General features: G+C 44.1%; 1 protein-coding gene across 2 annotated transcripts; it reads right to left on the reverse strand.

The window, feature by feature from the left end:
* Positions 1-1980: 1980 nt before the first annotated feature.
* LOC119270673 lies at positions 1981-9921 on the reverse strand. 2 transcript variants are annotated; one of them, XM_037552714.1, is made up of 16 exons: positions 9407-9921; positions 9077-9317; positions 8145-8449; positions 7752-7928; positions 6795-7559; positions 6620-6714; positions 6469-6531; positions 6285-6373; positions 6103-6198; positions 5232-5888; positions 4433-4507; positions 3676-3746; positions 3530-3587; positions 2983-3181; positions 2805-2870; positions 1981-2700 (listed from the first exon to the last, which is right to left on the reverse strand). In XM_037552714.1, exons 1-16 carry the CDS (start codon positions 9700-9702, stop codon positions 2204-2206), a joined length of 3750 nt encoding a protein of 1249 aa, XP_037408611.1. In that variant the 5' UTR covers positions 9703-9921; the 3' UTR covers positions 1981-2203. The 2 variants fall into 2 exon arrangements, with proteins under 2 accessions (XP_037408611.1, XP_037408610.1); XM_037552713.1 differs by having other exon boundaries at positions 9401-9921.
* Positions 9922-11869: the final 1948 nt, after the last annotated feature.

The raw sequence follows: 11869 nt of genomic DNA on the forward strand, positions 1-11869 counted from the left end.
GGCTCGATGCCCGGAGCTGGAGAAGGCGGCGGCGGGGCGACGCGCGGGGCGGCGCGGCGGATCCGGGCCGCGGGGGCCTCGCCTGGGCCTCCCGGGCCGGCGCGGAGAGAGAAGGTGGCGGCGAGTGGCGGCTTGCCACGTGGTGGTGGCGGGGCGGACCGGACACGTCCGTCGGTGGGGGGGTTTTGTCCGGTGGGCGACGATGATGATTTGGATCTAGGTTTTCGGGAGGAAGGGGAAGGAGAAATTCGGGGGTGTCTTTAAATAGGCATAGAGGGAGCTAGGAGTGTCCAAATGAGGTGCGGTTTTTGGCCACGCGATCGTGATCGAACGCTCTAGATGATGGAGAGGGTTTAGGTGGGTTTTGGGCCAAATTGGAGGGGTGTTGGGCTGCAACGCACACGAGGCCTTTTCGGTCCCTCGGTTAACCGTTGGAGTATCAAACGAAGTCCAAATGGTACGAAACTTGACAGGCGGTCTACCGGTAGTAAACCAAGGCCGCTTGGCAAGTCTCGGTCCAATCCGGAAATGTTTAATCCCCACACACGAAAGAAAGGTAGAAATGACCGCCGGAGGAGAACGAAGCGCCGGAATGCAAAACGGACAACGGGGAAAATGCTCGAACGCAAGAGATGAACACGTATGCAAATGCAATGCACATGATGACATGATATGAGATGCATGACAACGATAACAACACACGGAGACAAAAACCCGAACCCGAGAAAATAAAATAACTTAACGCCGGAAACGGCAAGAGTTGGAGTACAAATTGGGAAGTCACATCCGGGGTGTTACAAGGTCCTCGAGATGGAAACCAGAAAAGGACCTTCTTGTTGTTGTTGACAGATGAAGATTGTGATTTTCGACAGCAACGTGTCTGGCACCGCCATCACAGTCGGGGAGGATGGCGTGCTCGAGCTCTCGCGTCTTGTCATGGTGGTGTCGGCAGGGGATTCCTTGGTGATTACGGTTGGGACATGGGATGGTGACGGTGCTGACTTGCACATAAAGTCATCCTTCGCGTTCACGCCTCTTCTCTATGGTGAAGGCGCGTTGTCTTCCCTATGCTGGTTACATGCAAATTAAGGTTGTCTAGTCAGCTTTATTCGATCCAAATGTTGACGGATGACCTTATTCTCTGCATATTTTCATGGTTTTAGTTGTCACGGTGATTTTGTTGCTGCCCGAAGTTTTGCTCAAATGGTTCTCGCTAGGGTTCATATGTGATGTTTTGTTCTTTATGTTGATGGCTTGCAGTTTTAGCACGTTGCTAGTGTTTGAGGAGCCGCCTTTGCGGTCGCAGGGTTTCATGCTTTGGGAGTAGTCTGCATGTGGTCGTGTCTGTAATGATTTTCGCCTATCTTTTCGTTGATTAACTGGACAACTCTCTTGTGATTAATTGATTAAGAAAGCAAGTCATTGGACTCTGTTTAGAAAAAAGAATTATGACAATGTCATATTTACGTTTTCAAACTGCAGTCACTCTTTTGTAATGTTGGACTAAGTGATACTAAATTTATATAATGTACATTGATCAGCACAATCGCCTGACTGTAAGGTAGAAAAGTTGTGCAAACTATTCGCCATTGCAAACCCATATTCTAGTATCTATCAAATGTGAAATGATGCATACTGTAGATGTTAGTAATGCCATGCAGTTGTGCACTTGTAACAATTCATCCAATAATATAACCATTTGTGACTACACAAAAAAGGACAAATACTCAGATGAACAGTGCCAAGTTCACTAATAATAACATGCAGTGTTTTTTTTGTACAGTTCACATTATTTTATACCGAGTATTTTTGTTATGACTTTTTTAATATGCAAATTATATAGTACTCCACTTGCACCCATTAAATTGTGAACAATATTCAAAACTCGAAAAACAAAAATAGAGATGAAACATGGGGAGCATGGGCAACTTGTTGCCAAAATTTCACCGCAAAAAAGAAAAGAAAAATTGCCAAAATTACTTTCCGTGAAGCATATATATAGTCTTCACATGATGCTCAAGACTGAAACTGCAGATTAATAGATGCTGTCACCTCATGATGCTCACCAATACCAATTGGGGTTAGTTACATCAGCTAAGGTGGTTAGTGCGGCAAACCAGCAAGGTAGCGCTTGCTAACACAGCATCAAGAATCATCCAATTATATGCACATATATATAATGATATTTACTATAGCTCTCATCTCACATGAACCCTAGCTGGGTGAGATCGTCGTCCGGGATCTCCAGGCCTCCGGAGAAATCAAAGTCTTGCAGCGAGTCGTCCAGGCCGTCCGTGAACCAGGCACTAATGTCGTTGCCCTCCGGCACGTCCAGGATGTCCACCATGGGGTCCATCGGTGGCAGGTTCATGGGGGCGTCCAGGGACTCCGGAGCGACGTTGGCCGCGCTGTTCCTTGGTTGCTGGGTAGGTCTTGTGCTCAGAGGGTTGTTCCACTCGTTGGATTCTCGCGGCGACGGTGATGGGAAGCTGGAGTTGGATGGCTCTGTGACTCTGCCAAGGACGTTTCCAGATGTTGATAGCTGCGCTAGCTTCTGCTTTGGCTTCATCTTGGTCTTGCGCTCGTTCCGGCCGCTGCCAGACGAGTTCCGGCCGCTGCCTGATTTCGAGCTGGAGTTCTTGGCAGACCCATCTCTGCTCTGGTCCCTTTCTCTCTCGCCCTTTTTCAATTTTGTGCTACCTGCAAAAGGATCAGCAGAAGTTGGGATACCTCATGAAAAAGGATCTCTGACAAAATCATCATGCCAAAGTTAAGTAAAATTTGTTCAAGGGTGCTAGAAATACCTTGGCTCAATGGGCTTCTGTCAAGCTTTAGGGCCTTTGGCCTATCTGCAGATCCTGGAGGGACACCTGGAGCATAAGAAGGCAGATTAATTATATGGAAGTTCTTACAACTATAGTGTCAAATAAATAGGCGGGTTTGTGTGGCTTATTTCGATATCCACAATTGCATGTGCATTACCATCAACTGGGTCACTCTTTGGCAAAGGCGCGGACAGCACACTCCAAAGGAAAGGCTCCCTGAAGCAGCTTTTCTCTGTTTCCTCAAATTTCTGGCACCGGGCAAGTGTTCGCTTTGCAAAAGCCAATGCAAGCTGTTTTGCAGCCTTACTGGCTGCTTTACTGAGACCGCCCTTGTGACTAGAACTACCTCGACCACCCTGTGAAAAAGATCAAGGTTAAGGTTACTACTTGTAGTGGTTTCTGAAGTGGTAAACAAAAAAACCATGCATAGAAAGAAACATGCAACACTGGAAACCAACCAATAAAATATTTCCTAGTTATACAGAATGGACTAATAGTGAATGCCAGGCCAAACATTGCTATCAACAAGACTACACTATGAAGGTGCCAGGCCAACATGCATCACATCACCCACCTCAGTTGTTCAGCAATCAGTTAAGACACGAAACCTATGGGAAGCAGAATGCCCTAATCGTCCAATTCCTTAAAAAATTTAATGCTAACAAAAAGTAGGTGGTAATACAACTAATAGAGTATTCAGGTACCAGCAATTTTTTGTATGCCCTCTCTACTAATTTGTTCATTGCGTGTTGCTCCAGGCTCCTGCAAACAAAATTTTGGAATTAGACACCGCAATAGTTTCTACTCAGTTACATTAATAAAAAATAGACATAGGTAGAACCATTAATACCTTTCCTCCATGTTTTTAGTATTTCGAATTGCTTTTTCTAGCTTATTTAATTGGCATTTCTTCTGATTCACCTGAAACAAGTCGAGAAGCATACATATTAATTAGAAAAGCATATCCTTTCCTACAAAAATGTGCAAGTTGCGCAAGTACTAAGAAATATGCCAAACTGAATGTTGTCAAAAGGACACGTGCAGGGAGGTATTTTTTGCATTATGCATTTTTTAATGTTTTTAATGCATAGAACTGCTGTAAATCCAATGACAAAAGGAAATCATCAACACGTGAAAAATGAGGATAAGGCTGCTAGAATTAGTTGAAGTGTGGTGCATAATCTCATTTGGTTTAAAGCTCCCTATGTGGGACCGTTTCAAATTGACTCAAACAATTCCAAGTTATGCAATATTGCCATATTCAAACAGCCCAAAAAAGTGACTTTCTCACCGAACCACTTATCTATTGAAATCTGCTAAGTGGGTGAGACCTGCTATTTCACTAGTTTCAGGTACTATCAATTTGTCACATGAGACTCAACATATCAAGCAATTCCACCATAATATTCTCATCAGTCTCACTACTTAAGCTTGAAGCCTCGAATGCAAGTTCTAGAACTACTAATACCAATGCTAGTTCAGTATGCTCTAAGTTTTCACAGTAACTTCATGTCAACTCTAGAGAGGATGAAATGATGACTTGATAACTTTAATTATCCGAATGATCGTTTGAGTTTTAACCAAAATTGAATGCTGACTATACCCACCTGATCAAAGAGTCTTTTCTGCAGCTCCAAAATAACTTTATTAATATCCTCATCCTCTCCCTCGTCCAGCTCTGGCTGCAGTCAGAAAAAATATCGCCACGACCATGATTTGAGTTAATAAGTAAACATATGGAATAACACGCAATTACTGAAAACAATGAGGTGACGATCTATGATGCATCTGTTTTCTCAAGGATCATCAAAATATGTTTGCAGTTGGTTCACCCTAAATGAACATACGATGCAAAATGAGGGTCGACACTCTCACGACAGATCAACACCCACTGAACCACACCCCCTCAAGGTTTCGAATTCACAGCCTGCTTTCAGCCCTGATCACGGCATACTTCCAAAATTTGTCTGATCTAGTTAAAGTAATTGGCTTATATCATGTACATAATGTACTGATAATCTCTTGTCAGTTCCCAAGAAAACGAAAAGAAACAAAAAATGGAATCAAATAAGAAAGGATAGCAATTTCCTTTAGCAAGCATGGCAAATCCTTGCCATGTTCAGTTTTTTGCCAGGAATTGCCATGCTTGCTAAAAGATATTGCCATCCTCGCGACAACATAACTTGCCATCCTGACATCAGATTTTTAGCATTTCCATATAAAAATTGTAGCTAACTACTCCCTCCATTCCATATTAGTTGTCGCTGAAACGGATGTATCTGGACGTATTTCAATGCTAGATACATCTGTTTGAGCGACAACTAATATGGAACAGAGGGAGTACATGACAAAGAAATAACCTTCAAATAGACAACTTATCATGAATCGGGCTTTTAGAAACCATACCATCTCTGGAAAAATGTCAATACTGTGCAACTCGACCAAAGTCCTATCATGCAAAGACATCTGCGCATACTGATATCCATATAATGGTAAAGATAAATCTTTTCCGGGAGTTTGATACTGCTGTGTAATCTGCGGTACTGATCCATGCAAAGAGCCGTTTTCTGGGTACCCCATAACATTTATCCCATCTGATAGATTCTCACTGCAAACTGAACTTTGACTATATGAGCCCCTCAAATTACTGGAAACTGCGAAACCATTGGACATGCTGTTATATGCTGGGTTACTGTTTGAATGCTTGAAATCAGGAGACATTCCAAAACTGGATTCTAGCCCCGTAGCTTCAAATTCAACTGAGGCAGCACGAGGAAGGTAGTCATTTGAGAATTCCAGAAGTATATCTCCTTGGACACCATTGGACTCGGGAAAGTCATCAACATCTTCTACAATCAAGGCAGAGAGCAGTCTACTTGTCAGGGGAGCCATTTCACCAAATATTCCTTGCCCCTGTGCCTTTTGAGATGTGTTGTTATGATTCTCGCCATTATTATAAGACAAAATGTCAACAGATTCCCTTGGTCCAACACCATTTGCTTCCCCTTGATCCAGCAACAAAGAAGAATTGGATGGAGGCAGAACCTGGGAGGAATGCTCAACCTACAGATGAAAATAATATATAAAACATGGGTATCAAATTCAGATCTTTGCAGTACAGGGTAGACAAATAAAGGAATACAGAAGTTGAGGATTTTACTGGAAACATCTTGCACGATAAGAGTAGGGAGTAGACATATAAAGGAATACAAAAGTTGAGGATTTATTGAAAACATCTTCCACGATAAGAGTAGAGGAGTGGCAGAAGGTAAAGTACCATTGATGGTGGCCCATTGTAGTTAGCTGATGCATTTAACTTATCTTCATCGTGCTTATTAGACATGCCCATCTCAAGTTCTTCCAAGAATATTATCTGACCAGAGACTCCGGTAAGTGATGATTCATCCCAACAAGGCAACAGGTCCATTATACCAACTTGTAAGGAAAATAAAATCGAACCTGGTTTTTCAAGAAGGATAAATCTTCAGAGCTGATGAAAGTAAGCATGGGTTCTATTTTCTTCCAAAAAGGGCCAGCATATGCACCAACTGCAGAAAAGGATAAAGAATTCATCAACCATGAGACATGAAATTGCAGCTCTTTGCATGGCAAATAGATAACTACGATGTGTGCAATTGCACACCTATTGCACCACGGGCAGCATTTGCGGCAGCTAGAAGTTCTTCTCGGTCATCTTCAGATTCACCTACAACAAACAGCTTAGCATCAGGATCAACTTTCAGAGAAAGAAACCAAAGATCTTCAATGGTAAATTAAAATGTCTATCAGCAAACCTGTAGTATCCATTGACCCACAATTCAGAATTTCTGGGTGACGAGATGATGCTTTGCGGTCCGAGCCTTTCTTTGTTGGAGGACGGCCTAACTTACTGCACCAAATTAAAGAAGACCATAAGTTTCAGATACAAAATACAATACATGTGTTCGCTAGAATTCAGTCATTAAGCACCTTTCATTCTTTTCAGATGCAGGTCTTACGCTCTTTACCAACTTCCTCGTTTCAGTGCTGTCCAACTTCTCTTTTGGTATGGATGAACACCCTTTAACATGCATAGTGCCTCTTCCACTCCTTCCTTGACGACGAATACTACCATCTTCAAGTTCTTCTTTCAACGGAATCCTGCTTTTCTTGGACGAGAAAATTAAGTCTGATGCCATATGAGCTGAATTTGCCCCCTCATTCTCAAAGTCGCCACTGTTTGTGACTTTTTCCTTATTCCTGTGTTCAGTAGCAACAGACCCTTCACTTTCTGATAGACCAGCTGGAGATGTAACATTATCCATTCTAGATGCAGCTTGTGAATTATTGCTAGCTGCACCCCTTGGAAGTGAAAGGCCAGGCGTTTCTAAAGCTGGCCTAACAGCAACATCAACTGGTGATCCTTCAGATACGGGTTCATCAAAATTTGACACCGGTGATACAACATTTGCTCTTCTTGTCCGTGACATTTTCTGTGGACGTTGACCCACCCAAGCAACAGGAGGTGAAGAGGCAGTTGCAGCCATGGGACGCTTGCGATTTGTGGTGCTTGCCAATGGTGAGGCTTTATTTGTGCACGGTGCTTCTTCCCATTCATCAACTCCTCCAGCTGAGCGTAGCAAAGTAGATGATGAGTGGATACCGACAAGCGAACTGGTTCTTGGTGCTCTGGTTGCTTTACCCTTGGTCACAGGACTTAAGGTTCCTGGTTGCATATCCTCGGAAATATGTGCCCTGGAATCACGATGGATACAAAACATCAGAAGAATGAAGAAGCACATAACTATTCATATTTTGCAAAAAAAAATTGAAAGTTCGAAACTACATGAACTACAGCAGCACAAAGAGGTTTCAACCATTCAAATCAGTCTGATCATGTTATAGAATGTGTTGCTACAATATTGACATCAAGCTATCAATGCTTACTTGTTTCCTTTCACCAAAACCCGTTCTTTGTCTAGCCCACCATGGCGCTCTCGTCTTTCATTTGGAAGAGGGGTGGAATCCATCTCTGTCTTCAGAAGATACCGTGAGCCAGAACTACTCAGTTGAGAGCTTCCATCCATCTTGCTACCTCCAGATGCTCCAGCAGAAGCTCCATGTCTGTCATACAACAATTAAAAGGAGGGATAAGATAAGTGCCCCTGAATGCGGAGATGACTCACCATGGTCATGAACCTGAAGACAATAATCTGAGGTTGGACCTCTGAAGCTATAGCATTCTTAACCTCATAATGCATCTCCATAATGATCCATTTGAAGCTTATGTGGAAAAACTATAAATACATAACAAAGCTGATGACAGTGCACGAAGATTACCTAAATGGAATAGCATCACTAGATCGTCCACGTACTTCACTGTTTGATCTATGTTGAACTGATGGTTTAACATCTCGGTCTACATCACTGCCTCTATTGAGCATAGTTCCAACAGAACGCTTACGTTTCATCTTTTTCTCCCATCCTTCACCACCAGGAGCTAGGCCTCGTAATTTGTCTTCAGAAAACCCTGATGTGGCATTGGCAATTCTAACGGAGCTTTTGTCCTTCTCCAAAGATGGGTTTTTCTCAGTATCAACCAAAGGACCTCCTTGCCTTGTAGAAACACTAACACGCCCTTCCAACTGAAATATGCGGCCAAAGAGTCAAAACAAAAGCAAATGGTAGCCTTTGAAGACATAATAAGGATGAACGCACTCATAGTCAAAAAAAAGTAAAAATGCACTATTGTCTAACAATTGAACAGGCCACAAAAAAAATAAGTGTGGGGACTTTAACTCGACCACTGAGCAACAAAAGGGAATTCGGTAGAGAGACATGGTATTAAAGTGTTGCTCAATCTTGACACATCTCTACCTAGGGGAACTGGTCCACTCAAAGATTAATCGACCTAACGGTTCTGTCTCCACAATGTTTTAATTCAGTCATGAAATTCGATACACTGAAGGAATAGTTGGGCCTAAGCGCATAGTTATCAGCATCATAGAAGTATACAAAGATTTGTCATTTAAGATGAAATCACTTCCATGACCTGTTGTCCCATGTGATTTGCGCACGCACACTGACATGCCATGCCAACCACCAGTTCACACAAATTTATCTGTTTAGAAGAGGAATAACGGAACCTCTAATATGTCATAACGCATAACCCAAAGTACCAACTCAAACTAACTACAACCGTGGAAGCAATGGCATACAAGCGAAATGGAGTTGCTGACTGAAAGCATCGGTGAAGTAGCAGAAGTACAAACCCGTGCATCTGCCGTCAGCGACGACCGGACACGCTTGCTCATGGTCGAGCTCTTAGCCCTCTCGTCGAGCCTCTGGGCGGGGTTATCCCCGCTGTTCTGAGCCCCGATCCTGAGAGAGCTGCCGACGTTCCCCGACGACCTATCCACCGACGCGCCGTCGCTCCTCTGCCGGCGCCGCGTGACCACGTTCTTGTACTTGTCCAGCTTCTGGATGGACTCCTGCAACGACTTCACCCTGTCCCTGCAACCCCATTCCATTTCAGGCCCCACCGGAGCAGCAATGCACGCGGAAGAAAAGCACGGCGAAAAGATACGAGGAGCAACGTGTACTTGGCCCTGGCCGACGACTCCGCGACGCCGCCCCGGATCCGCCGGAGCTCCTCGGCGGCCGCGGGGGGGAGCGGCTTGCCCTGCGCCAGCGCGGCGAGCGGCTGCTCCGCCGAGTCGGCCAGCGCCCGCCGCAGCTCCGCGGAGCGCGAGTGCCGGTGCTCGCCGACGGGGAACTGATCCAGCGAGATGTACTGCGCGAGCGACGGCGGCTCCGTCGCGGCCCCCGGCGCCCCCCTCGCGGGGAAGCCCCCCGCGGCGGCGTCGGGCCTCGAGCCTCCTCCTCCTCCTCCCGACATCGCGCCTCGTCGTCAGCCCCCTCCGAAGCTGCACTGCATCAAGGTCAAGAACGAATCCCGCCGACCGGCCGGACGAGGGCGGCCAATCCGGCCGTCGAGCGGCCGGGATCGGCCGGATTGGGGATCGAGGGGCCCGCGGGTTGGGGGAATTCGGGGCGGGCCGGGGGGCAAAACCCTAGAAGCGGAGGTCGCCGGCGGCGAGGGGGAGCGCGTGGGGGAATTCGGCCGGGTTGCGGGTACAGATGGGAGAGAAAGATCGGTCCTTTTTAGGCACGAGGGCAAATTCTGACACTCTTGGACCCGGGGTCAATTTGGTCAATCATCATTTCATTTCTCTTTTGTAGTACAATTTTTTTCAAGGGTAGTGCAGTACAACCTAGGTTTTCTATACAACAAAACGTTTTTTTCAAGCTCACTTTCTTCGATTTATTGGGCCTCAAAGCCAAAATATGATATCAAGCCGTAACTAATTTCGTTGGAAACGAGTGCACGTGCCCACCCATGTCGCTACTTAATAACCACGCTCTCTCGCGGCAATCATGAGTCGCACGCTCTCTCCCGAAACTGACCACCTATGTTGCTACTTAAATTCGTTGGAGTTACTGCTAGTGGAGGATAAGGTGGATAGTTGGAGGCGAAATGGAACATAAAGATGTCGTGTGGGGTAATTATTCAAGAGGATCGAGGATTTAAGGCGAATAACACAAAGGGGGCGAGGGAAATCACTACACATAATAACCACGAGTTTAGATCGGGAATGGGTCCAAACGCATCTTTATCGCTTATTAATTTCGTTGAAAGTAGCACTTCGCTCTGCATCCCGCAGAACTGGTCACTCACATTTTGCAACTTAACTTTGCTAGAGTTACACGTAGAGGGGACCAATGGAGAGCGGGATCGAAAATGGAAAATGGACACGCATCGGTAAACGTCAAGGAGGATAACATGCGGAATGGGAGGATGAAGAGAAATCAATGCACATAATAACCATTGCCTTGCAAATCTGAACTCTGCCCGTCAACCCTACGTCCTTCTAATCCCCAAGTCAGTAGTATAAAAGAAAATTAGCAAGTTCCATAGCACGATTAAGAGCAAATGAGTACTAAAGTTGTACCATGCAAAAGAAAAAATCTACAATGAAACACCAATCATAATATTTGATCTCAACAGATGCATTACACGTGTGATCTATGTGAAGATACCCTAGATCCATACAAGTAGCTACTAATGTCTTTCTACAACGAATAGATTACATGTAGAAGACATATAAGAAAATCTTTAAAACAAATATGGGAGTGTGTACATAGTGATGTACTACTACCCTAGGGTTGAGATGGTTGCACATACACAAACAATGACATACAAAAAAATCTTTAGAATAAATACGGGGAGTGCCTACATAGTGTTGAACTACTACCCTAGGCTTGAGATGGATTGCACATACACAAACAATGCCACAAGGGTTTTCATTTTTATATCCACATTTTGCAGTTCCATTTCCAGTGAGACCAAAATATGTCAAGTAGGGAAAATTTTAAAAAGTTAAGAACATAGATTCATCCTTGAGATGATTCGGAGGAAATGAGTAAGATATTTATAAGTATTCCTTAGTTTCATCGATGTAGACATCCTACCTTGGGGAATAAAAATCAACAATCCCGCTGCCATGGATAACCAGAGATTCCCATCTTTCAAATAGAAAACCTCCTTAAATTTGACAGTCAAAGCTTCTGGCAAAATATGTACGATTCTTCATTTGGATACATGCATGCATAGGGGTTTACTGAGCTGAGGAGAAAACTTCGCCAACCATGTAATGAGCATGGTTAGTTATATCAAGACAACACACTTAGAAGAGGAAGAAATTAGCAGCATAAGATTTGATCATAATCGTTTATGTTGGATTCATTCTCGAAATAAGTACATTTAGGTTATCACCGAGAAGAAGAAACTAGGGAGCTTGATAAGTCTCCGGTTTATCTATGTTTTTAGTTTATCTTATTATATTATCAATCTTCTATGCTTTATATGCCATTTTATATCATTTTTATGCACTAACCAATTAACTTAGTGAGTGTCAGTTCCTATTTTTTCCCTATTTCTTTTTTCGCAGAAAAAACATACGAAATGATGTCCAAGCACGACAAACTTCACGGTGATTTTTTCT

The sequence above is a fragment of the Triticum dicoccoides genome, chromosome 3A (assembly GCF_002162155.2).
Source record: "Triticum dicoccoides isolate Atlit2015 ecotype Zavitan chromosome 3A, WEW_v2.0, whole genome shotgun sequence".
Lineage (NCBI taxonomy): Eukaryota > Viridiplantae > Streptophyta > Magnoliopsida > Poales > Poaceae > Triticum > Triticum dicoccoides.

Bases quoted from the DNA above. Each gene is read 5' to 3' on its own strand.
- LOC119270673 (XM_037552713.1), bottom strand. From the start codon at position 9,702: ATGTCGGGAGGAGGAGGAGGAGGCTCGAGGCCCGACGCCGCCGCGGGG. The intron at 7,560-7,751 runs GTAAGCATTGAT...TCGTGATTCCAG, and splicing joins GTTTTGGTGAAAGGAAACAA to GGCACATATTTCCGAGGATA. The intron at 6,715-6,794 runs GTGCTTAATGAC...AATTTGGTGCAG, and splicing joins GCATCTGAAAAGAATGAAAG to TAAGTTAGGCCGTCCTCCAA.